General features: G+C 37.3%; 5 protein-coding genes across 5 annotated transcripts; 3 read left to right on the top strand and 2 right to left on the bottom strand.

The window, feature by feature from the left end:
- Positions 1-1,520: 1,520 nt before the first annotated feature.
- LOC147289014 (cytochrome b-c1 complex subunit Rieske-4, mitochondrial-like) lies at positions 1,521-3,405 on the top strand. The gene is made up of 2 exons (XM_086241339.1): positions 1,521-1,854; positions 2,512-3,405. Exons 1-2 carry the CDS (start codon positions 1,683-1,685, stop codon positions 3,153-3,155), a joined length of 816 nt encoding a protein of 271 aa, XP_086097465.1. The 5' UTR covers positions 1,521-1,682; the 3' UTR covers positions 3,156-3,405.
- A 237-nt stretch (positions 3,406-3,642) lies between these two features.
- On the bottom strand, positions 3,643-5,305 carry CCB1 (cofactor assembly of complex C). The gene is made up of 4 exons (XM_086241338.1): positions 4,823-5,305; positions 4,587-4,705; positions 4,117-4,269; positions 3,643-4,002 (listed from the first exon to the last, which is right to left on the bottom strand). The coding sequence occupies exons 1-4, from the start codon at positions 5,183-5,185 to the stop codon at positions 3,813-3,815; spliced, it is 825 nt and encodes a 274-aa protein (XP_086097464.1). The 5' UTR covers positions 5,186-5,305; the 3' UTR covers positions 3,643-3,812.
- A 1,927-nt stretch (positions 5,306-7,232) lies between these two features.
- On the top strand, positions 7,233-14,703 carry LOC147289012 (histone-lysine N-methyltransferase, H3 lysine-9 specific SUVH4-like). Its single transcript, XM_086239933.1, has 16 exons — positions 7,233-7,358; positions 7,520-8,018; positions 8,098-8,175; positions 8,279-8,341; positions 9,099-9,153; positions 9,315-9,424; positions 9,599-9,775; positions 10,336-10,434; positions 10,632-10,730; positions 11,782-11,831; positions 11,933-12,021; positions 12,457-12,616; positions 12,751-12,856; positions 12,991-13,173; positions 13,720-13,956; positions 14,320-14,703. Exons 2-16 carry the CDS (start codon positions 7,581-7,583, stop codon positions 14,431-14,433), a joined length of 2,058 nt encoding a protein of 685 aa, XP_086096059.1. The 5' UTR covers positions 7,233-7,358; positions 7,520-7,580; the 3' UTR covers positions 14,434-14,703.
- A 680-nt stretch (positions 14,704-15,383) lies between these two features.
- On the bottom strand, positions 15,384-17,337 carry LOC147289011 (midasin-like protein). The gene is made up of 2 exons (XM_086239438.1): positions 16,838-17,337; positions 15,384-16,467 (listed from the first exon to the last, which is right to left on the bottom strand). The coding sequence occupies exons 1-2, from the start codon at positions 17,267-17,269 to the stop codon at positions 15,547-15,549; spliced, it is 1,353 nt and encodes a 450-aa protein (XP_086095564.1). The 5' UTR covers positions 17,270-17,337; the 3' UTR covers positions 15,384-15,546.
- Positions 17,338-17,570: 233 nt separating this feature from the next.
- LOC147289010 (alpha-mannosidase At3g26720-like) lies at positions 17,571-24,879 on the top strand. The gene is made up of 25 exons (XM_086239437.1): positions 17,571-18,062; positions 18,162-18,336; positions 18,440-18,559; positions 18,717-18,800; positions 18,897-18,968; positions 19,157-19,270; positions 19,395-19,495; positions 19,580-19,673; positions 19,775-19,942; positions 20,042-20,131; positions 20,637-20,702; positions 20,804-20,860; positions 21,218-21,437; positions 21,565-21,710; positions 21,933-22,001; positions 22,102-22,161; positions 22,274-22,513; positions 22,798-22,863; positions 23,038-23,150; positions 23,283-23,367; positions 23,593-23,703; positions 23,776-23,871; positions 23,966-24,013; positions 24,122-24,190; positions 24,285-24,879. Exons 1-25 carry the CDS (start codon positions 17,680-17,682, stop codon positions 24,498-24,500), a joined length of 3,063 nt encoding a protein of 1,020 aa, XP_086095563.1. The 5' UTR covers positions 17,571-17,679; the 3' UTR covers positions 24,501-24,879.
- The last annotated feature ends 91 nt before the right edge of the window (positions 24,880-24,970 follow it).

Genomic DNA, 24,970 nt, shown 5'->3' with positions numbered 1-24,970 from the left:
GCACTCTCTCTTTCTCTTTCGCTGGCTCGGACTTGAAGATGCAGCATCGGCGGTCTTGGCAGATGAAGCGAAGGCGAGCGACGCAGGGGGAGCAGACCGCACACCGCACAGCTATCGTCCATGGCTATTCTTCTCTCTCTCCATCTGTCTATGTCGATCTCTGTCTCTGCGATTGGATTCGGAGGTTGAAGAGAACGAGGGTGGTGAGTGTGGTCTCGATCAGTGAGGGTGTGAGAGAGAGAGAGCTTGGGGTGAGTAAAGTTTGAGAGTGTTTGTGTTTGAGAGAGGAGGGTATCGGGTTCAAGTATTTGGAAATTAGTCCAAAAATTTAAGTAATAGTCTTCAAATTTTTATTTTATTTTTTTTAGCTGAAACAAAGATATCAGTAAGGATTTAGATATCGGTTTTTACAGAATAATAACTTATACCAAAAAATTAGATATCAGATTTAAAAATGTGGCGATATATAAATGTATTTAGAAATCAGTTTTAAAAAACTAAAAATCTAACTGATATAAAAAACTTCTACTATATCAATTTTGTTAAAACTGATATCTATGTAGTGATATCTAATGGGGTACTTCCTAGTAGTGATAAAAATTATTGAAGGGGTAAATTTAATTTGATAAGATTACTTAAAGTTCATTTTGATTAGGTGAGTTTATTTCTTAGCTATGTTATTGTGTTCTACTTTAGCGAACTGAACAAATAAGGTTTGTAATTTTTTAAGATTCTTTCCAACCCCAGATGACATTTAAGACTAATATTTATAGCAGTGGGCCGACAAACATGCAAAGGGCTACTTCCAATGATTTGATCAATTTGAAAATTGTAAAAGAAAAAAGAAGCTTGATATGATGAAAATGACTAATCAGTACTATGATGATATAATATTGAGTTGGTTGTCACTTCAGTTGGGACTTGGCATCATCAAAATATTATTTGCATTGTTCAGGACTGAACATACATCAGTTATTCAAATCTCCTATCTGAATGCAGTGTTACGTTACATTAATGTGAGTGACTTTTTACTTTTTTTTTTTTTTTGCCAAGGACTTTTTACTTTTAAGAGACACATATGACAATGGGCATGTGATTGAGGCCGAACTTTCATCAAAGCCGTTCTTTTAGGATGGCCCATATATGAAGCCCAATAGTTTTTAGATCCTTAACAACTCGATCCAATCCAACTATTTTTTTTTTTTTTTTTGGTTCTTTCAAGGTCCAACCCAACACTAAGAATGCTGCCTTTCATGGGGGTGATAAATGGATTACCGGCAAAGAAAAGGAGGTTGGTAAATGATTTCGATAAACAAAAAAGAAAGCAGATAGATGATTTAATTGATTTCTCAAAAATAAAAAATAAAAAATAAAAAAGAAACACTAGAAGGGGGACGGAATGCGGTGATGACGTGCCAAAATCAGGATCACTCGCTAAATAGATCGATCCCACACGGTCATTTCCTCCATTTCCCCCAAATTCCCATCGACTAGGAAAATTTGGTTTGCCCTTTTTATCCCTACTCTTCTCTCCTTCTCCTCTCTCTCTCTCTCTCTCTCTCTCCCTCTCTCTCTCTCTCCAGCACTCGCAGTATTTGGCGAACCCAAACGACCATTTCGCAACGCAACAATACTAAAACTTAAACCAGATTAACAATAATAAGAATAAGAAGAAGAAGAAAATGTTGAGGGTTGCGGCGAGGCGGCTCTGTTCCGTGTCTGCGTCGCCATGGAGGCCCACCCAGGCTGCCACCGCCTCCTCCGTTCTGTCTCGGAATCTCATCGACAGTCGTGACTCCTCCGATGACCTCAGATCCACCTATTTAGCGCCTGACTTCTATCTTCATTCCAGAGGTTAGGGTTTCCATCTTTTTTGCCCATCGCTTATTTAGGGTTTTTATCCCCATAATTTCACCAATTTTTCATTTGGCGTTTCTCTCCATAACCAACGAAGTAGGATTTAATCAAAACTATCATCGTTTCCTTTTGGGATTTATGTCTCGATATTCTGACTTTTGATAATGTGAATTGAGTTTGTTATTGTGTTTGCGCGTGTAATCTTTTCTAAGCTGAATTTATAAATATGTTGTATTATGGTTAGCTTCTGTGAATATTGGATGGTAATTTGCCACCAGAGTAAAGTTTTAGCTGATAATGATTGACAATGGATTGATTCATTAGAGTTGAGGTTGGCATCCTTTGATGTTGGCTGTCCTTCAAATTTGTTGTCAAGAAGAGAATGACTGCTGAACTTGTTTGGAGTATCCTTTATATTTCTATAAGAAAGGTGCCCGTCTTTATAAATAATGATGTATTTTGGTCTGTTAATCAAGAACACTCGGAAAAGATCATGAAGCTGCAAGTTGAAGTCTAATATAGAAGTCTGCCATAACTGTTACGAGATTCACAACTTCTATTAATGATTTAAGTCTATACTAAACTATGCATATTGTTGCTCACATGGATGTTGTTGTCATAATACTCTCAGTCGTAATTAATCGGTTGATTCAGGTTTTGCTTCTGATTCACTGACCCCATCAAAGGACAACAGCATAGTTCCAGAGGTTTCTCCAACTGTGGCACATGTTCTGAATCCTTCTTTAAAGATTGAATATGACGATTCCAACCACGAGCGTTACCCTCCAGGTGACCCCAGCAAGCGGGCATTTGCCTACTTTGTCCTCACAGGTGGTAGGTTTGTCTATGCTTCTCTGATTCGTCTGCTTATCCTCAAGTTTGTGCTAAGTATGTCCGCAAGTAAGGATGTTCTTGCCATGGCCTCGCTCGAGGTTGATATCTCCAGCATTGAGCCAGGTTCAACTGTGACTGTTAAGTGGCGTGGAAAGCCAGTCTTCATCAGGCGCCGAACTGATGATGATATCAAGCTGGCAAATAGCGTAGATGTTAATTCTCTTCGTGATCCCCAACAAGATGCTGAGAGGGTTAAAAACCCAGAATGGCTTATTGTTGTTGGGGTCTGCACACATCTGGGGTGCATTCCCTTGCCAAATGCTGGTGACTTTGGGGGATGGTTTTGCCCATGCCATGGTTCCCACTATGATGTTTCTGGCAGGATACGCAAGGGACCAGCACCATACAATCTGGAGGTACCTACATATTCCTTCTTGGAGGATACCAAGTTATTGATCGGTTGAAATGCTTTGGTTGTTCTCTAGCACACTGGATGTTTGGGATCAATTTTTTTTCTTTTTTTTGTTCTTAATTTAATCAGATAATGTCGAAGATTTGTTACACACTTTCGTTTTTGCCATCTTTCCCTCTGGGTTGTTAAGAAATATTATGTAACTTGGATATTTTAACTCCTGCTGGGTGGTGTTTCTCTGGATTTTGAATAAGTTGTCTTGGCCTTTGCTGAGCATGAATGGTATTTGATACTTTGCTGAATTGAGGAAGCTGTTATTTGGTTATTTATTAATGGGGGAAGTTTTAACTTAGTTATTTATTAAGGTTTTTTATTGTTATCAAATTGCATTGTGGTGCTCTCTGTTTCGTTTCTTTGGAGGTTGGTGAGATTCTTAAATCCAAATTTTGCAACTTCTAAAACCCTAAGGGGCTGTTACCAAATGCACGACAGTTTATAACAACCTTATAAAAGAGCGAAGTTTTGAATCCAAACTGGATTAATTTAGTTTGTAGCTAAATAATGGGTTAAATTTCATGATTGTGTAAGTGTATGCATCTCAAAATCTTTCAAGGATCCGACAGATGAACAAGCCTCATTTCCTAGTAAGTCTCCTCGCTGAGCAACACATTGATTAATTATTAGGGAATACAGAAACAAAGAGAGGTATTTATCTCTCGAATAGGCCCTTAACATACACCATGCCCTTTTCACTCAGTTGAAGCTCCTTTCTCATTTGCTCTACTTGCTGGTCATCCCCTTGAACAATGATCTCTGACTGCGTACCGTTGTCATCTATGACCACCATTTTGACCTTGATTTGCTCCTTTCTTGACGCTCGCTTCCAGTAATATGCTCCCCTGTGTTCCATTTTCAAACAATTAGCACTTATATAGGCACCCCTTGAATCACTCGGTCTCAAATATGCAATTTGAAAGAGAATTTGGAATTAATTCAAGGGTGGATGGACTTACGCCAATGGACTTAAGGTGGTGATCCAGAACCAATTATTGCCGACATCCGGAACAGTTATGGTAAGAACAAGGGCTACGCTTGCCAGGCTGATGCAGGTGCAGAAGGTAAGCAAAGCTGCTTGGCCTCGACTTGGAACCATCACGCCTTCAAACCTTCATTCAAGACATGACAGAAAGCATATATATATATATGTTTGTTACAAAACCTAACTGGAAAAATGATGGTAAAATCCATCCAAGAGCTACAGACCAGCTGCCCTCCTCCTTAATTTGGGTCACAGCTAGTCACTATGGCAAATGACAATGGAGCATATGGAATTAAAATGCAGTTAATCTGATCTGATGTCCCCTCATGAAACCCACATACTGATGAACACTGTTTAGATAATAGATGGTTTGACTTGATTTAAGAAAAAAGAAGCAAAAAAAAAGAAGGGAGGATAAGGTTAAGGCTAAGATGGGTGACTTACGTGATGGTCTCCCCTCTATCAGTGACCACAAAATTGTTGCGAGTGAAGAATGACAGAATTTCACCCGCCACTTGCTGTGGTGCCTTCTTCTCTTCACCTACAAATGTCTTCTGCACAACCTGAAATAGCGTAGCCAACGGCAAATCGGCAATGGCCCTTGTTTTAAGTGTCAATATTCAGAATTAATAATTGAAGCAAAGAGATATATGGTTTGGTTTAATTATATACGTACGTACCTTGGATTTAACAGAACGTTTGATGAGGGACCAGAGGCCTGGAACAGAGATGACGAAGAGACCCAAAGAAGTGTAGTAACTGGCTAAGGAATAACCCACGCTGTCTGCGAGCAAAAAGAGCGATGACGATGATGATGATGACAGGTTGTGGGTGGTGACGAGGGGAAGCTGGACCACAAGAGAAGAACAAGAAGACGTGAGAGACTCGAGGAGGGAGGCACCAACCACCAGTCTCTTCTTGCCTCTTGAGCGTCGAGCAGTACTGAGCCATGCCTGGTGTTGGTGGGTTACGTCTCTACAGGCTTCCAATTTGGAAGGACGACATGGATAACCCAGAGGATTTAACAACACTTTAGCTGCCATTGGTCGCTCAAAGACACAGACAAAGACTCCAAGAGAAAGAGATGAATTTCGGAGGGGATTGATTCAGTATGGACAATTGGACACTGCTTAATTACTAGCTCAGCCCTGAGGTTCAGTCCAAACTCCAAAGTCAAATTCTGAATCACCAATGCCAATTTCTCTTCATACTCGTGATAAAAACAAAAGGCAAAAAATACAATTTAATTTAAAACTAAAATTCCTCAAATTTTTTATTTTTTCTTATAATAGGTCGAATATACATCAGACTTTAAAGGTTAAAAATACTTAAAAATTAGTCATTACATTGCAAAACACTTGTTAAAATATTATAACTTATGACTCACATTTCTCATGTTAATAAACCTAAGGTTTATTGTTCTCATGCTTAATAGAAAATCTCTCTCCTAATATTAAGTGGTGTGTACGATTCAATTCAAGCATATATAGTTTTGATTCGTTTCTCTATGTTTAAACATAATGAGGCTAAGAATATATGAAGAATATAACTCTTACGACATTTATAAGAGTTGCAAAAAGACTCTGTGATATGAGATGGCAACGGGGCGGGTTCGGGGCGGGTTTGCCAATACCATACCCGCCCCACCGGGTAATCGGGTCCCCATCGGGGGTATTCGGGGCCCCTATTATTTTCAAAAAAATAATTTTTTTATTAATAACATATTAAATTAATATAAATATATAATATAATAGATGAAATACACTAAAATTCATCATATTATATTACAATAACACTAAATCATAAAGAGAACACTATTAAATTTTAAAGATATGCAACAAAAATTAAGAAAATAAATTAAAATATAATTATGTAATATAATATTTTTATTAAACGGGTATACGGGGCGGGGCGGGAATGGGGATGGTATTACCATACCCGCTTAATCGGGGCGGGTCCCCACGGGGATTTTCGGGGGCGGGGAATTTTGCCATCCCTAGACTGATATCCCACTAACAAGATTGCTAAGTAAACAATCATACGTATGTTAAGAAAGTGACAGCAAAACCACTTAACCGATTGTTTTAATCTATCAATCAAGTTTTAATAGTTAAGCTTTATTTACAATTAAGTGCAAATTAGAGGATCCATCAATTAATTAGATGAATTTTTTTATTCAATTAAGTTACAATATCAAGTTGCAATGATTATTATAAAGTTACAATGGTTAGATTTCGTTTTAATCAAGTTACAATAGTTAGGTTTTATTTTCAATCTATAATAAGTAATAACGTCATAAATGGGTCTCGTGTGACATATTTGTCAAACTAATTGGCAAAATTTTTGAATTTATCTCCATTTATAAATGATATATAATTATACGAATTTGATAAAAATTATAAAAAACTAATCAAGAAAACACCCAACTAACAGGGACCAAATTTGTCATCTCCCTTATTCGGCCTATACAAGAAATGTGTATTGTTTTTTTTGGATAGGGGGACAAATTATTTTATTTTTACGGGCATTAATAAAAATGTGACTATTTTCTTTTATTATGATATATCGACAAAAGTGTGACTATATTTTATTGAGAAGAACTTGCCTGCACCCCCAATGGCACCAGTTGGCATTCCCATCCCTCCCTCTCTCTCTCTATTTCTCTTTTTTTTTTTTTTTTTTTTCTCTCTCTCTTGTTATTTCTCTTTTGTGACACCACCTATTCCTTAATGCGGAGACACGTAAGTTATTTTCTATTTTCTTATATCGATAAAAAATGTGACTATTAAATGAAGTACGGGTTAGACGGTAAGAAAGAAGTTAAGATTTAAGACAAAAAAATCTGTATTACAACAATTTACAAGTAGGCCGAAATGATTTTGATAAAAGAAGTAGGATGAAATGAATTATATTCAGACAAAAAAAAAAAGGAATAATAATACACAGACAAAAAACAGGAATAATAATATTCAGACAAAAAAAAAGAATAATAATATAATATTTCATTATTTCCGGAAATGCATAAGACGCCTCTTTAATTAGTAATTAACATTTCAATGGTCTGATAATCATCCCCTTCCTTCCCCAAAGCGAAAACCCAAAATGAGAAGCGCTGAGGTGGGAATGAGAATGAGAGGGAGATGAAAAGGGGACGCGGGAAGAGTCACACCAAAATCCGTACTCGTTAATATCAGCACTCATTCTCAACAGAGTGAGGTAAGTGAACGCACAAATATACACACCAACAAACCCACGCACACACTCTCTCCCTCTGCTCCCAAGCCAGGACCTTCCATTCTCTTTTTCTATTTTTTATTTATTTTTTATATATTTAATGTCTGTGTCTTGCTGATAAACCATTAAACCCTAAATATCAGCTTCATCGATATCACTCTTCCTGTCTCTCACTCTTTCTCTATCTCTCACTGGGAGTGGAAAATGGTAGTCCAATCGTTGAAACGTGCGGGGTCGATTCAGAGCTCCATAGATACTGAAGGAGACGCTGCAAGCCCACGTTCGGAGGAGGTTTGCCCGGTGCAGAGGAGAGTCAGTTCTCGGCTACAGGGGAAACAGAAACCCGAAAAGGAACTTCTGGTCCGTCGCCGAGTGGAATTACTCGATGACCACCAAGAGGAAGGCGGTCTTACCAAAAGACCCAATGTACGTCGTGGAAGCAGGTCCATTACTGAAAATGAGGCCAATGCTGAAAACGAGGTGGCCAATGCTGAAAATGAGGAGGCTGAGGAGCCGACCTCTAATGGCGCTTTAGAAAGTGCAATTACCAAAGTCGTCATTGATTCGGTCGAGAAGAGTGACCATGTTAAGGTCAAGGAGACCCTCAGATTGTTCAACAAGCATTATCTCTATTTCGTACAGGTTTGCCCTTCACCAATATTACCCTATTATCATGTTCAAATGCAAATGCGTGTGTAACTTTTAGTAATCTATTTCATAGGAAGAGGAGAAGAGGCGCCGAAAAGTGGAAGAAGATATCAAGGCCGCTTCCAAAGCTTCAAAAAATTCCAAATCTAAGGTCAGCTTCTGTTGCTCACTCTGTGCTTAACATTCTCGTGTTCTTAAGATTGCTTCGGTTGTAGGACTCTTTAATATGTTTCCCTAATGTGCAAATTCTGCAGAAAGGGGCTCGCCCTCAAGATACAAAGGTGGCGAAACGACCTGATTTGAAGGCAATATCTAAGGCAAGTCATCACTGTCTTCTAATGAAGCTTGACATGCATTGTCTTATGCTATCCCCCCCTCCTTTATCATATTCATATGTGACATGTTCTTTGGGTTTCTGTAATGTCTTATATTTTGAAGTCAAACGTTGCTATGCTTTGGAATATAATTTCTTATCTTAGGTAATCTGAAGCAACACATACTATTCAAATTGATTCTGTTTTGTAAGGAGATGCTGCTGTACTAGTTTTAGGAATTCTAAAGTAACATGGCAGTGATTGTAATATTGATGCTGGGTGTTGGTGGTTGTGATACAACTCTTATTGGTTTGCTAACTACTTACTTACCATATGATATTTTTGTTTTGTATTGAGATCCAATGACGTTCCTGCTTGGTTGGAAAGGAATAAGAGGTTGTTCAAGGGCAAGGAGGAGGAGGAGGTGTATTTACTCTGGGATAGAATTAAATTATTAGCTTCTCTTTGGGCATTCTTGTCTAAACATTTTAGAGATATTCCCTTTGTTATTCTTCTTGATTGGGGGAAAAGCTTTAATTTGAATGTAATATGTGTTTTTAACTTAACCTGGTTTTGAATCTTTTGATGGACATCTTGTTCATCCTATCCTACTTGTACCTTTTCTTTATTAATAAAATTTGTGTTTCTTATTGGAGAAATGATGTTCTTGAAGCGATATGATGGCTTAGTATTCATGGTTACAATAGTCTGATGCAATCTGCCCCTGTTTTTCTGGCTTCAAACTATAAATGTCTAGCAGATGATGGTGGAAAAAGAAATTTTGTATCCTTCTAAAAGAATTGGAAGCATTCCAGGTTTGTGGTTCTCACTTGGTTAATTTTGCCTATACGCCATGTGTTTAAATCAGGTTTTGTTTAGTGAAATACAATTTGGTATCATGTTGATATGTTTATGATATGGATAAATCTAGATTAATCTTCTAATCTGTGGGTGCTGAAGTTTCTCTTGATGGCAGGTATTGATGTTGGTCATCAGTTCTATTCTCGGGCTGAAATGGTTGCTGTTGGTTTTCACAGCCACTGGCTGAACGGGATCGATTATATGGGGCAGTCCTATAGCAAAGGGGTAATGCATCCTTTTCCTTTTTGAACTCGAACAGTTAAGAATGGATCTGTAGTTTTCTTAATTATAACTGATATATTTATTGTTGAATGGCTGATGCTAGTCCTCTTTTTGGCTATTATAGTTTAATAAATAAGAAGGAATCTTCAGATTTTCCCTTCTATGCTGAAATTGCAGGAGTACAGTAACTATACATTCCCAATTGCAGTGGCCATTGTTTTATCAGGCATGTATGAGGATGATTTGGATAATGCTGAAGATGTTGTGTATACTGGTCAAGGTGGACATAACTTGACAGGTGATAAGCGTCAAATAAAAGATCAAGTTCTAGAACGTGGTAATTTGGCGCTCAAGGTGTGTATTTGAGAGTCTTCTAGTTTCCATGCGATGCTTTTGTCCTCTTCTCCCACTTGGAATGGTAGTTGTTGATCCATTCAACTGTTCCTTTTATTGTTTCTGTTGTGTGTTTACGATGTGAGTTTGCCACATCAGACACATTAAATTGTGTCAGTTTCTTGCTCATTGCCTCAAAGTTACTTGGTTCTGTGTTTCTGATATTTTTTTAAATTTAATATAAACTGATAACCATAGATTCTCTAATCTCTACTCAACCATTTTCTACATTTGTGTATATATATGAATTATTCTCTAGTAAGGACCTTAAATAAGGATCTGCTTTTTAAATTTTCAGATCATAGTTTTAATATTTGTCTCCTTTCTAATTGGTCCTATATCATATTTTTAACTGGTTTTTCCATATCTTTCTGTTGCTCTTATCTCCTGTGTAAATGTTGTTACATCATTAAACTATTAGCATACTGTGGGTCTTAATGAATAACAACATGCACATGTTTATAGGTGTGGGTGTGGAAGGGTTATCTAATAATTTCACATGTTCTTCACCCAAATTGCAGAATTGTGTGGAGCAATGTGTACCCGTTAGAGTAGTTCGTGGCCATGAATGTAAAAGTAGTTATTGTGGCAAACTTTACACATATGATGGCTTGTACAAGGTATTTTTCTGAAGCATGTTCTCTATGATTTGTTTACTCTAAGACATTAAATTATATCTTTCATCTGAATATCTCAATTACTACTTCTTCATTGGCCTTTCCACTGAATTGGAGATATAAAAGAATTTATATAATTGGTAATAGTTAACTGGTAGATTTATCTCTTCATCCTGGTTATGTTTAATTTTTGTTTACAGGTTGTTCAATATTGGGCAGAGAAGGGTATTTCTGGATTTACCGTTTTTAAGTATCGTCTTAGGCGGCTTGGAGGGCAGCCAGTGTTGACCACTAACCAGGTTATTATATATTTTAATATTTTTTTGGCCTCACTTTCTTGACTATACACTAATTAATGTTCTATCACTACTTTGTGAGAACTTCTGCCTTGAGGCACTTTGAAATTGTTCAAACTTAGATCCATTACTGATCAAGAATAGCCATATTAAAGGTTATTTTTAGTCGAGTCATGTGTAGGAAATCTTTTGTAAGTATCCAACTCAGTCATATTAGTTAAAAAAAAGGAGGCATTAGTTTGTTTTATGATATATTCTATAGTTCTATTTTTTTGTCTGCTGCCATTTATAGGTTATTATAATGGGTTAGTGTTCTGGAAATAATATTTTTCCCAAAATTCATGATGCAGAAGAGATTATTATTATTTTTTATAAGAAGAGATTATTAGAGTTAACTTAGTGATATTAGGGCTTGTTTGGCAGTGCTTTTAGAACCCTTAAAAGTGCTTTCAAATGGTCAAAAGCGCTTTTGCTTGTGTTTGGCAAAAAAAAAAACAAAAGCGCTTTTGGGTTAGAAAAGCACTTGGAAGCGCTTTCTGAGGAAGCACCTCCAATTACATTCACAAGAAGCACTTGGATTTTTTTCAAAAAAATTTATGTATTTCTAACAAAAGCGCTTCTAGTAAAAGCACTACTGAGTAAAAGCGCTTCTTGCAGAAGAACTCCCAAACAAGCCCTTAGTTATCATAATGATTCATATGATGGTGTACCTAGTGTTACTCATCTCTTCTTAGCCTGTGCTGGGCTCACATCATTTGGAAAGTGTCTCCTTAGCATGGCAGTTATTGTTAATCCTCTATGTAATTTCAACCAACGCTTTGGCTCTGCTTTTCAATTTCTATTTTTTATTTTGTTTTGTGCTTGTGATCCGCAATTGAGCCAGATGGCATTACATGTTCTGGGTATTGCAATTATCTTAGTGGGTTGTTCTTGTTTATAGATTCTAGATTGCACGTCTCATTTTCATTTTGATCAGTCTTTTATGGTGAGCTTGCGAGCAATTATTACTGGGAGATTTTTGTTTTCTTAAATATGATTCCTAACTTCTTGACAGGTTCAATTCATTAATGGACGCATACCACAGTCTATTTCAGAAATTCGCGGGTATATGAAATTATGAATAATAATCTATTAAAAGGTTACATACTTTTAAACTGAATTGCAAATTCAAAGTATAATTACATTCTATTGTTTTGTTGGCTAAGGTTGGTGTGTGAGGACATCACTGGGGGTCAAGAGGATGTTCCCATTCCTGCTACCAATTTGGTTGATGATCCACCTGTTGCACCCACAGGCAAGTTATTGATGTTCAGTAGCATCCTTATTATTATTATTATTATTCTTGGGGATCAAAGAGCAATCATAGACAAGTTGAACTATCAAATTTTAGCATGTTAGTGATGTCTAGAATACAAAATGCACTTCAGTAGAAGGGCATTTGAGATTGTCTGCTTATTGCATTATTTTCCTGATCATCATTTGACTGGTCCATCACAGATATTGTTCTGTGTATTTATAACTTGTTATTTTGAAACTTCTCATTAATCATCTTATATTATATTACATGCATGGTTGTCTCCTCTTGCTAGCTGCAATGGTGGAACTTTTTCATTGGTTTTTGGTCTCCCTTTTGAATTTGTTCAAGCAGTCATGCAAATGAGTTTATATATGATTAAGTTCTATACTATGGTGAATACAATTATTTGTTGTTTAATTCTTAAAATTTCAGGTTACATGTATATCGCATCTATTCAAGTTGCGGAAAATGTGAAGCTTCCACCAGATACCATTGGATGCAATTGCAAAGGAAGTTGTATGGATCCCAAGACTTGCGCATGTGCCATGCTTAATGGCTCCGACTTCCCATATGTGCATCGTGATGGTGGCAGGTGAGAAATGCTACAAACATGCTATCATAGAAATGCTACATAGAATTTTGATATTAAATTGCAAATAATTTAGGCCGATTTTATTTGTTTATGTTCTTACTTGAGGGTACTTTACTTTATTTTGTACCTTCCAGATTAATTGAAGCCAAGGATGTAGTGTTTGAATGCGGTCCAAAATGTGGCTGTGGACCTGCTTGTGTCAACCGTACTTCTCAGAGAGGGCTGAAGTACCGATTTGAGGTTGTGTTATCACTTCTACTTTTCTTTGTCCTTTGGAATCACAGACACACACGACTATGAAAATATCACTATCTGACTTGTGCCAAAGTGGTACATGTTTAAAATATGAAGGTTCTGTTGGTGGGTGTCAGCAGGTTTTCCGTACGCCAATGAAAGGGTGGGCTGTTAGATCTTGGGATTTTATACCTTCTGGGGCACCAGTTTGTGAGTACATAGGAATAATTAGGAGGACCGAAGATGTAGATACTGCCTCAGAGAATTATTACATTTTTGACATTGATTGCTTGCAAACGATGAAGGGGCTTGATGGAAGAGAGGTATTGTGACTGCAGCTGTAGTAAATTTGCAATATGATATGCCTTGGCCTTTCCAGTTTGAAGTCTCTGTAGCTATTTGTGTTCCATGCTAAAGTTACATTATTTTTTAAATAACCTTGTAAACCTGATGCGTGTAAACTGACTCATGTTACTTGATTGCTGCATGTAAGAATCAATTGTCTCGTAAGATCAATGCTTGTTCTGATTTTTTACAAAAGTTAATGATGGCGGTTATAATTTTTACCTTAATGCGTTAATGTTAAAAACTTCAAAGTGAAAAGTAGCCAAACAACTGAAAAGTAGACAATATTTCATTGTTGTAGGACTTTTTGGACTGAAAACTGCACACAACTGACTTTCTATACCACTATGTCACCTGAATGTCCATGTGGATCTCTGTGATGGAATAGCTATTTGTATAATTTCTGATGAACTTGATTATGCTTCTGCCATTTCATTTGATGTGTTTATATTTATCACAATTATAGTATTTTCTTGCTTAGCAGCACTCCAATGCAATGTCTATTTTTTTTTTTTTCCTGACAGAGGCGATCACAAGCTGTATGCTTACCAACAGTTAATTCCATGGAGAGGCCTGATGATCAGAGATCTGATAGCGTGCCAGAGTTCTGCATTGATGCAGGTTCCACTGGAAACATTGCCAGATTTATAAATCACAGTTGTGAGCCTAATCTGTTTGTCCAGTGTGTCTTGAGCTCGCACCGTGACATCAAACTAGCTCGAATAATGCTGTTTGCAGCGGACAACATCCCTCCTTTGCAGGTTCCTTTTTCTCTCTCTCTCTCTCTCTCTCTCTCTCTCTCTACAACTTTTTGATTGATGATGAAAACCACAATACTCCATGATATAAATGCTGGCAATTTCCCTTTTTAAATAAGTAATATGTAGTGTGTTTGTAAAGAATTATGTTCAATATCTTAAAGATTAATTTAAATTCCATGTGAAAGTGGGTCTGATGTAGTGTGTATTAGAACCTTTATCAATTGATTGCTAATTTTGGATAATTCATGACATGATTTAGTCATCTGCTGCATGGTTTCTGCTTTATCTAGACCCTTTGAGTTCCAGTACTTGGATCTCAAACTAATTTTTGGAGTAACTGACATTTTTCTTGATTTCGGACAGGAGCTCACATATGACTATGGCTACGCCCTTGATAGTGTCTTGGGTCCAGATGGGAAGGTAAAACAGATGTTCTGCCATTGTGGTGCAGCAGGTTGCAGGAGACGCTTATTCTAGGTGGTGAATATTCATTCCAATGAACTGCTCTTTTGATTTTGCAACTACGGGGGTTTCTGTGTTGGTTGTTGTATCTATTTGTAATTCCTTCAACTGATCTAACTTGTATCCATCTCTGGGCGATTGTGCTTCAAATGCACTGAATAGGCACAGGTGAAACCATAGACTGATTTTGTAACTCAGATGAAGAGAAAAAAAATCAATATAGGAATATTTTGATGATATAGGGGAATTATTCATTTTAATAGAAGCTTAATCTATCTTGCTTAATTATCCTCTCAACATGTGGGGTGGTGACCTAAACTAGAACTGCTGAACTTTACTAAGCAATGACCAGTCCTGCAACCCTCTAGGGAATAGGTATAGTTTTCACGACTCAAGCAATCGCAGCCAAGTAATTCCCTTGGCTCGAGCAGGTTTCTTGTCCATCTTGATTCCAGATTTTAAATAAAATGTGTCGACTGCATGGCTCTTGTGGGCACAAAAGGCTGCTTTCTGTCACTGCAGCAACACACGCAGGACCAACTCACCAACCTCATGTGCTAGCCTGCCCACAATTGACAACACTGACAACACAGGTTATCCTTCAAAACAATGTTTCTAAGGGCTCGGCTCCCCTTGAAAACTGTTTTCTTAACCATATATTGAGGTTATCATTTAGTATGTGGTGTTTTTGGTCAATTAAGCAAGAATGTTTGAAAACAAGGTTTTTAATCTTTAATGAGACGTGTTTGGGAACTTGAAAATGATACAATTTGTTAAGACAAACGAGTCAATGCCAAGCATGGATAACTTGATTTTGATAGGACAATCTTGTTTATGCAGTATTGTATGAAAGATGAACTTTTCATTGGGTAACACTAACGGACAGTCATCAGGCTCCCAAAGAAACCTACAAAAGAACTAAAGAAAAAAGAAACGGGTCAAATGGGTTATGAAGATGTTATACATGCAAAATTGCAAACTGGTCACCACCGTTAATTCAGTCGTTTAAAATTTAAAAGCCATTGTCAAATAGGCCCTTTGTTAGAGGCAAATACATAAATACGCAAAGGGAAATGGCAATCATTGTATCTCGCTGGAATTTCCCATGCCAAACAGTAATGAAGCCAGTTACTCATCCAATTCCAACCTGGTTTTTGAACGATATTGACGGCCAGTTCTCTGTAAAGTGGCTCTTACATCAGTTGCTGTCTCCGGTTCATCTTCCTCCATTGCACAAATATCCCCATCTTCATTGTCCCCAGCTGCAATGGGAATTGGCACAGCTCTGCAAGGTGCAAATTCCTTACGAGCACCTACTTGTCTCTCTAACTCCTCATCATTTTCTAGCATTGTAGCATCAGTTGATTTCTTTCTTGGTATAAATGTAACTGGTTTTGAAAGGTCAACAGAAGCATCCTCTGCCTGTGGTTCCATAGTATTTGACTTCCTCAACAGATTAAGAAAGTCCATATAGGCTTGCTTGTTAGATTCCTCATCCATGTCACTAGATGAATCAAACGTATAATGTGTATATCTTGAAGGATTCCGTAGAAAATCTGGGAGTCCAGACGGATGATCTTCATTTGAATGAATTTCCACGGACATATCTTTGGATCCGTCAGGCTCATCATCGCAATTATCTTTACATTCAGGGTCAAACCGAACACGTTTTTGTGATTTAGGTGAGTCTAACTGATTATCCTTCTTCCTCTTCAGAATCGACTTTATGTTGATAGCATCTTCAGATGTGATGATTTCAGCTGCTAAAGCAGATGGTGCATCATTCCCAGAAACCCGCAAGGAGTCAATTTTTTGAGCTGCTTCTGCACCCTCTTGGAGCCTAATTTTAGTTGCTTCTTCATCTTGTTTGAGCCTAATCTTAGCTGCCAGGTGATTGGCACGTGGGTCTCTAGTGAAATCCTTGAAGGAAGTAGGAACCTCGTTTTGAGAATCTATGTCTATCCCATAGTCGTTCACATCCTTCATATACAAGCGATCTCCAGCATTGTCCTTGCCAACAGCCACTTTGTCATATTCATCTTCCTCGTCCTGCACAAAGATACATACACATACAGGTTACAGGTAATCACAACTGATCTAAGCAAGTCAGAGAAACTTGAAGGTTCAGAAAGCTGATCTTATAAAGAAAAAAATTCTTAGCTTTGGGGCTTTGGCCTATGAGAATTAATAATAACTACGAAATCGCAGACCCCATAAGTCTACAAGTAATTTATTCAGCTTTGCCACACACTTAATTATAATTATATTGCCTAATTAGTGTTGCCAGGAATCAGGATCAACCAACATTGCAATATTTTTGGATTTGATCACAAATGAAATAAGATTACACAAAGATGACATGAGAATCAGAGAATCAAATCAATTAAGAGAAAGAGAGATTTGGAGAGAGCAAAGATACCTCGTAGTCGAGAGTACAGTCCAAGCCAATAGAGGACTTAATTTCCCACTCATCGTCGTTATAATCGTCTGGCTTAGGCTTGGCAGACTGACTTGGCGAGCCACGCGGCTGTTGCTCCTCGTCTTCCTCTTCCTCTTCCACATCCTCGTCAAGGTCTAGGAGGTCCTTCTCCAGCTCGTCACCCAAATCATCCTCCAGCTCGTTCCCAAAATCATCCTTTGAGTTTGACTTGTACGGTCTGAATTCGGGTTCGGGTTCGGGGCTGCCCTTGTCCCTGTTCCACTCCCTCCTCTCGATTTCCTCGTCTGTTAGGGACCATAGCGAGCTCAGAGACGAAGATGGACCACTCGCTGATGCTGATGCTGATGATGATGATGAACCAGCTAGAGAGCCGAAGATTTTGCCTACTCGGACGCTGAAACTGTCTTCCATGATTGAAATCTGAATTAAATTTCGCGCTCCACAAAATTTAGGGTTTTGACGTTTGGGGAAATCTTGGATTGCTCCCACTATAACGGCACCATGAGTACTAATACATACACCACAAGCCGACCCAACCCACGCCTGGGCCTACTAAATTGGACTACGACGAGTATGGGTCGGGTGAATTGATTTTCTTTGGGCTTTGGGTCTGAGGACGTGTCAGTCAGTTGAAAATCACTTATCCGTTACAATAAATTAATGAAAAACCATCATTTTCAATTAGGAAAATATAGAAAAAGGACACGCATCTTCCGACACAAGAAAGCACTCTCTTTCTTCTCAAGTGATGACCACTGCTGAAAGCTGCTCTCTGATTCTTCTCTAAAGAGTAGAGTCTAGTCCTCCTCCATAGTTTCCTTATGGCTTCTTCTACTGCGACGGCGACGTTTTTGTTCGCGGTCTTACTGGCAGGGTTACTGGGTGCAAAAACCGAGTACATAGCTTACAATACGACGGCGAGGATCGTCCCCGGCAAAATCAATGTTCATTTGGTTCCTCACTCTCACGACGACGTCGGATGGCTCAAGACCGTGGACCAGTACTACGTGGGTGCCAACAATTCAATTCGCGGAGCTTGCGTACAGAACGTCCTCGACTCTGTAATTTCGGCCTTGTTGGAGGATAAGAACCGAAAGTTCATCTATGTTGAGATTGCATTCTTTCAGAGATGGTGGAGACAGCAAAGCCCTTCCATGAAGATCAAAGTCAAGGAGCTTGTCAAATTTGGTCAACTAGAGTTCATGTATGTTTCACTTCATTAATTTCACATTTACAGGCTTTACAGCTTCAACTTGATTACTTGATTACTTGAACTTGACTCGTACAAGTTTGGTTTTTGAAGAAATGGGGGCATGTGTATGCACGACGAGGCCACCCCGCATTACATCGACTTGATTGATCAGACAACTTTAGGGCATCAATTTATATTGAAAGAATTTGGTCAGACTCCTCGAGTTGGCTGGCAAATTGATCCTTTCGGCCATTCTGCTGTTCAAGCTTACTTGCTTGGTGCTGAGGTTTATATTATATATCTATTATCAAATTGATGCCTTACCACTTCTTTCATCAATCATCTATTATTACAATTCTAACCAACTAGAAACTTAATTTTCATTGCAGTTAGGATTCGATTCCCTCTTTTTTGCTCGAATTGATTACCAAGATAGAGCTATGCGACTCAAGGATAAGACTCTTGAGGTTATATGGCAGGGTTCTAAGTCCCTTGCTTCATCTTCACAGGTCGGGGGATGATCTGTACCTCTCTTTTATCTTCATAGTATTCTACTTGATAATCCTCTTCTATCTATGTTTCTACATCACATCTATGTTTAATATTTATGCACAAACGGCTATTTTGAAATTTATTGGCTGTCCACGATGCTAAATTCATTCGCAGATTTTCACCGGCATATTCCCAAGACACTATGATCCTCCTGATGGTTTCACATTTGAAATAAATGATGTGTCACCTCCTATTCAGGTAAATCTCATAAAAGATTATGCAGTGGTTCTTTTTTTTTTTTGGGCGGGGGTGTGGTTCTTGGACACCTTTTTCACATGGTAAATTTGATTGAAGGATGACATTCTCCTGTTTGACTATAATGTTCAAGAGCGAGTCAATGACTTTGTTGCAGCTGCTTTGGCACAGGTAACACTTAAACTAAAAATTTTATCAACTCTGATGTTCAATTTACTCTTAATTTTCTTTTTCTTTCTGGTTCATTATGAGTATTACATCCTTTTGGAATGGTACAATAAAAACTGTATTTCTATTCTTCCCCTGGATTCTTTTAAGTTGATTATTAGTTGCATTCAGTAAACAATCTTTTCCCTTAGGTTAATGTGACCAGAACAAATCATATTATGTGGACAATGGGGACCGATTTCCGCTATCAATATGGAAATTCATGGTTCAGGCAGATGGACAAATTCATTCATTATGTCAATCAGGTACTTATTATAAGGCTTCTAGACAATGAATGTATTAAGAAGAAATACTTTTATATCCCTTCCTTTACCCTTTGGGTGTAATTAAAATTTTAAGTTAATATATTGGCTTCATTTGGAAAATTAGGACGGGCGTGTCAATGCATTGTATTCTACCCCTTCAATCTATACTGATGCAAAATATGCAGCAGATGAGCAATGGCCTCTCAAAACTGATGATTTCTTCCCGTGAGTTTGACAAAGTTTTGCTTTATATCCTGCATACGTTACATTTCCAAATATAGCTTTTAAAAAGCATACCACCGATTTCAGGTATGCAGATCATCCAAATGCGTATTGGACTGGTTATTTTACCAGTAGGCCAGCCTTTAAAGGTTATGTCAGAGTTCTGAGTGGTTACTATCTGGTAAGATCTTGGGTATCTTTTCATGAAGTGATCCCACAATGTCTGGTAGGTAGGTTCTTATTATTTTTAATCATCTATTGCTTTCTTTGTTCTGCTAATAGGCAGCGAGGCAATTGGAATTCTTTAGAGGCAGGAGTGATTCCGGACCAAACACTGTTGCATTGGCTGATGCTTTGGCTATTGCTCAACATCACGACGCCGTTAGTGGTACAGAAAGACAGCATGTTGCTGCTGATTATGCAATGCGACTGTCAATAGGTTATTTGGAGGTGCAAATCATTTTAACATTCAATAATACTTTTTGTATTGTTGTTGGTATTTTAAAGTTGATCCGAAAATCTTATATGTCCTTTCACATTTCTCTGCAGGCTGAAAAGTTGGTTGCCTCTTCTCTTGCTTACCTTTCAGAGTCAGAACCAAGTTCCGGACAGGGGCACACAGTCACAAACTTTGAACAGGCAAGTTATCATTACTTACATCATTTTCTTAAAAACATTTATTCCTTTATTTTCCTTTTTTAATGGGTACTTGATTAGTTTTTGTACTTGTATGGTTAGAGTCTAACAGTTATTACAATCTTAATGAAGTTAAGATGTTTATATATTAACATCACATATGTGATATCTTGTATTCTTTTGGCAAGCACTTATCCACAAACGGTAAAAAGGCCTTTTTTCTTTTGGCATTTTAATAGAAAATTAGCGTGGCTGGGGTATTGCCTAGTCGGTAGCTTGTACATCTTCTCTAAAGAGGAGATGCCAAGTTCAAATACCCTCTACCCCAATTGTAATAACTCGTAACTAATCTAAAAATTTAAAATTAGCAAATAGTGACCGGCAGTTTCTTAGTCATTCTTTTCATTGACTGTATAATGAACTTTACTTTTAAGCATCTATTTTTTTGCATTACTTTCCAAAAATTGAGTTGCATCTATTGAATCCTGTCATGTGGCTTTGTTGGCAGTGTCCTCTTCTTAATATTAGTTATTGTCCGCCATCAGAAGCTGCCTTGTCTGATGGGAAAGGCTTGGTAAGCATATCATTATCCTCTAAAGCTGTACACCGACATCGATTTGAAGATATAGAGCTGGCTTTTTCCATATCACTTTATTATAATATACTGTTTTGTAGGTTGTTGTTATCTACAATCCTCTTGGTTGGAAGAGAGAGGAAGTAATACGAATCCCTGTGAGTACTGACTGTTCTTAGTATTTCTTAGTATAATGCTTTGTTTCTTTGAAATCTTATTTTCATCTTTGCTTCATATATACAATTTATAATGTTACAGAAGCTTTTCATTGTCATATCATCCGTATTTTTTTCTTCTCTTTGTTCGTCTAGCAGTCATGATTTGCATTCTTGGTTTATGACTTCCAAGGACAGTCATTAGTATTATTATGTTCAAGAAAATGATAAAGGATAGATGATGTATCATCTAAATAACCTTGTTCCTTTTATGGATTAAACTTTCAATAATCTGAATAGAAATCATTGTAAACTTGAAATGAGATGTTTATGCTTACTGCAACACAAATCTTCTTGCAGGTTTCCAATGAAAGGGTTACTGTTCGAGATTCTAGTGGAAGAGAAATTGAAGCTCAGCTTCTGCCTCTATCAAATGCCACTTTGAGGTTAAGAAATTACCATGTTAGAGCATATTTGGGTAAATCCCCAAGTGAAACACCCAAATATTGGCTAGCATTTTCAGTAACAGTACCACCAATTGGTTTCAGCTCTTACATTGTCTCAAGTGCAAAACAGACAGGTTAACAATATCACTTCAATATCTAATGCATTGTTAATCTAAAGTAGAACAAATAGAAATTTATTTTTCTAAGGCACTAACATTTATTTTATTTTATTTTTTTATGTTATCTGATTCTACTTTTCAGATAAAGGTTGTAGTTCAACTATCTCCAAAGTATACACGTCTGAAGGAAGTACCGATAAGACCATAGAAGTTGGGCAAGGAAGTCTAAAGCTACTTTATTCTGCAGATGAAGGAAAACTTGCTCGTTATGTTAATAGCAGAAGTCTGGTATGCTATGTTTTTTATGATTCATTTTCACAGTATATTTTTCTACTTAATTGTATAAAAATAAAGATTAATATGCCTTTTTTTTTTCTTTTCTTTTTTTCCCCTTTCATATTTCCGCCATTTATATTCTTTTTCTTCAAAAATATATTTGCATATGTTGTGAGTTTCTAATTGATGTTCATCAATGCTAACATTTATTATCTAATATATTTACAATGGAAGGTTACAGCACTTGCTGAACAATCATATAGTTATTATACTGGACATGATGGAACTGACAAAGATCCTCAGGTAGTCAAATTCAATATCTTGTGAATTTCATTGTACTCAAATGTTTAAACATTTGTTTTGTGATTGATTATAATTTTGTGATTTTAATTATTTTCTGAAGGCCTCTGGGGCATATGTTTTTCGACCGAATGGAACAGTTCTTATAAAATCTGAAGGAAAGGTAATCAAATTTATAAGCACTTGACCAAATTTTTTAGATCTTTTGTAGCTAAGTCATCACTTACAAGGAACTGAATTCCTGAGGGTAAGCAAATTATGTAAACTTTTTCCAGGTTCCACTAACTGTGCTGCGGGGTCCAGTATTGGATGAAGTACATCAACAGGTCAATCCATGGATATCTCAGATTACGAGGGTATACAAGGGGAAGGAGCATGCTGAAGTTGAGTTCACTATTGGGCCTATTCCCGTGGATGATGGGTTTGGGAAAGAAATCACAACTCAGATTACAACAGTCGTGAAGACCAATAAGACATTCTACACGGATTCTAATGGTCGGGACTTCATTAAACGGGTATGTTGATACTTGTTACCTGTTATTGTTCAATATACTATGGTCTTTGAAGTCCTAGTTGTGTTATTTACCATTGTGACAGTGAATGTACAGGAAAGTCCTTTATTGATATTACAACCAATAATTCATACATGGGCTGTATCACTCAAAATAAATTTAATGGATGGAGACTGCAATAGTGATATTTTGGAAGATATATACAAGGGAATCTTAATGTGTAAATTTGTTAAGGATTAAATTGTGTTTCATGGTACCTGAATATGTTACTTTCAAATGATTGACAGATTCGAGATTTGAGGACAGATTGGGACCTACAAGTGAACCAACCAATTTCTGGAAATTATTACCCTGTATGTTCCCTTGTGTGGCACATTGAAACTTTCTTGATTTATTTGATGTATTATGATATTCCACCTCAGTAATATGCATTACTTGTAGAGGATTTATGTTAAGCTCCTTTGGCTCATCCAATCTGATATTTTCTTCACCTTCTTAACTTTTTTCCCCTTTAACCATTGTTTCAGATTAATCTTGGAATTTACGTGCAAGATAACAGTACGGAACTTTCAGTCTTGGTTGATCGTTCAGTGGGAGGATCTAGCTTAGTAGATGGTCAGATAGAGCTGATGCTTCACAGGTTTCTATTGTCTCTGATTGCTTTCTGTTTGAAAAATTAATTACTATTTTATTTTACTGTAATTCATATTATTTATATAATTAGGATTGCTTGTCTTGTCATTATCTCAAAAATTCTTCTGTTATTTTATAGGAGGTTACTTCATGATGATGCCAGAGGTGTTGGTGAGACGCTAAATGAAACAGCTTGCATCCCTGATAAGTGTGAAGGTTTAACCGTAAGCGTACTTCATTGAGCTATATCCTGAAGCATATATCATAGTAAATAATTATGCTTTTTCCACCAGCTTGGGGAAATTTGACATTCAAACATAGGGGTCTTCTTTTAATACATTGATTGACATTCAATGAATGACGTCACCCTCCATTCTCCATTCAGCAATTTTCTTCTGCATAATGTGATGCTTCAGAGGTCATGTTATTGGTTAAATGCCATTTTGCAGATTCAAGGGAAGTTTTATCTCAGAATTGATAATCTTGGAGAAGGTTCTAAATGGCGTCGCACAGCTGGCCAAGAGATAATTTCTCCCCTTCTCTTGGCCTTCACTGAACATGTGAGAAAATGTTTGAAGTTGATTAAGTGTTTTGGTGTCATAATGCTCAAGTGGAGAAATTTATTTTTGCAGGATGGAAATGATTGGATGAATTCTCATGTAGCAACATATTCTGGAATTGATCCTTCCTATGCGTTACCAAACAACGTTGCTGTGATAACCCTCCAGGTATGTGGGGAAATGCCTCGTGAGTCCTGAGCATATTTCTGGTATTGGTGGTCCATATTGTAAACTGGTTCATTCCTTTTTCTGAACATTGCAGGAACTTGAAAATGGGAAAGTACTCCTTCGGTTGGCTCACCTATATGAGGTCTCACTTTCTCTTACTCTTCTCAGTTTTACTTCTTGGCTCCATGTTTTCATATCAATGCTAAATATTTGAAATTTATGATTCTGTGGCTGTCTGATACATATCAAGACTGGAGAGGATAAGGACAATTCTGTATTGGCAAATGTGGAACTAAAGAAGTTGTTTCCGAGGAAGAAGGTAAAAGCAAATAAGCAATGAGTGCATGATACCTAAGGATGAATGTTCTTTTGAATAAAATACACAATTAACTTTGTTCCTCTATTCCTTTCAGATCAGCAAAGTGACAGAGACGAGTTTGTCTACAAATCAAGAAAGAGCGGACATGGAGAAGAAGAGATTAGTTTGGAAAGTAGAAGGCTCTGCCAAGGAGCCCAAGGTGGTGAGGGGAGGTCCTGTTGACCCTGCAAAACTGGTGGTGGAGCTTGCCCCAATGGAAATACGCACTTTCCTTATTGACTTGGATTACCTCCATATGTACGGCTCCTGAAATACAAGGTTTGGGCCTCTCCTGCAATTGCAATTGCATGAGAATTGCGATATTGGGGCTCGAATGCTTCACGAACAAAGCAGTTGTAGATTTTAATAAATGTTCTTGTATAGCGATCTCAAAGAAAAAAAAAATGAAAAAAAATGAGCAACCTCTTAATGTTCTTGACTCCTCATCAACTAATCGTCTGATGTGCATCACGTACAAGCTGTCTGAGGCGTTTAAGTGGTGCCCAAGAATGGAAAATGCCCAACATTTGATAATCATCCTCTCAAGTGTTCTTCTACTGTATAATGTTACACTTTTTTTTGGCCACTGTATAATGTAACACTTTTAAAAGGCTGATATCCAATAATATCCTTTGATACGCTATTAATCCGAACTCTGTATAATCTGAACCAGTGGACAGCCTGTTCTCTAAGGATAACAACGCATAAAAAACAGCAATAAAAGCTCTAAGCCGGGATTGA

This window comes from Dryas octopetala, chromosome 4 (genome assembly GCF_963921425.1).
Source record: "Dryas octopetala chromosome 4, drDryOcto1.1, whole genome shotgun sequence".
Classification (NCBI taxonomy): Eukaryota; Viridiplantae; Streptophyta; class Magnoliopsida; order Rosales; family Rosaceae; genus Dryas; species Dryas octopetala.
Note: the sequence above shows the minus strand (reverse complement) of the source record. Positions and strands in the feature narration are given on the sequence as shown.

Coding starts and splice junctions, on each gene's coding strand:
- LOC147289014 (XM_086241339.1), top strand. CDS start 1,683: ATGTTGAGGGTTGCGGCGAGGCGGCTCTGTTCCGTGTCTGCGTCGCCA. Junction 1,855..2,511: donor CTTCTATCTTCATTCCAGAG/GTTAGGGTTTCC, acceptor CGGTTGATTCAG/GTTTTGCTTCTGATTCACTG.
- LOC147289012 (XM_086239933.1), top strand. CDS start 7,581: ATGGTAGTCCAATCGTTGAAACGTGCGGGGTCGATTCAGAGCTCCATA. Junction 10,731..11,781: donor CAGTGTTGACCACTAACCAG/GTTATTATATAT, acceptor ACTTCTTGACAG/GTTCAATTCATTAATGGACG. Junction 11,832..11,932: donor TCTATTTCAGAAATTCGCGG/GTATATGAAATT, acceptor TTGTTGGCTAAG/GTTGGTGTGTGAGGACATCA.
- LOC147289010 (XM_086239437.1), top strand. CDS start 17,680: ATGGCTTCTTCTACTGCGACGGCGACGTTTTTGTTCGCGGTCTTACTG. Junction 18,560..18,716: donor CCCTTGCTTCATCTTCACAG/GTCGGGGGATGA, acceptor ATTCATTCGCAG/ATTTTCACCGGCATATTCCC. Junction 21,438..21,564: donor CTCAAGTGCAAAACAGACAG/GTTAACAATATC, acceptor TCTACTTTTCAG/ATAAAGGTTGTAGTTCAACT.
- LOC147289011 (XM_086239438.1), bottom strand. CDS start 17,269: ATGGAAGACAGTTTCAGCGTCCGAGTAGGCAAAATCTTCGGCTCTCTA. Junction 16,468..16,837: donor ACTGTACTCTCGACTACGAG/GTATCTTTGCTC, acceptor ATCTTTGTGCAG/GACGAGGAAGATGAATATGA.
- CCB1 (XM_086241338.1), bottom strand. CDS start 5,185: ATGGCAGCTAAAGTGTTGTTAAATCCTCTGGGTTATCCATGTCGTCCT. Junction 4,706..4,822: donor AACGTTCTGTTAAATCCAAG/GTACGTACGTAT, acceptor ACGCTATTTCAG/GTTGTGCAGAAGACATTTGT. Junction 4,270..4,586: donor GATAGAGGGGAGACCATCAC/GTAAGTCACCCA, acceptor TCTTGAATGAAG/GTTTGAAGGCGTGATGGTTC.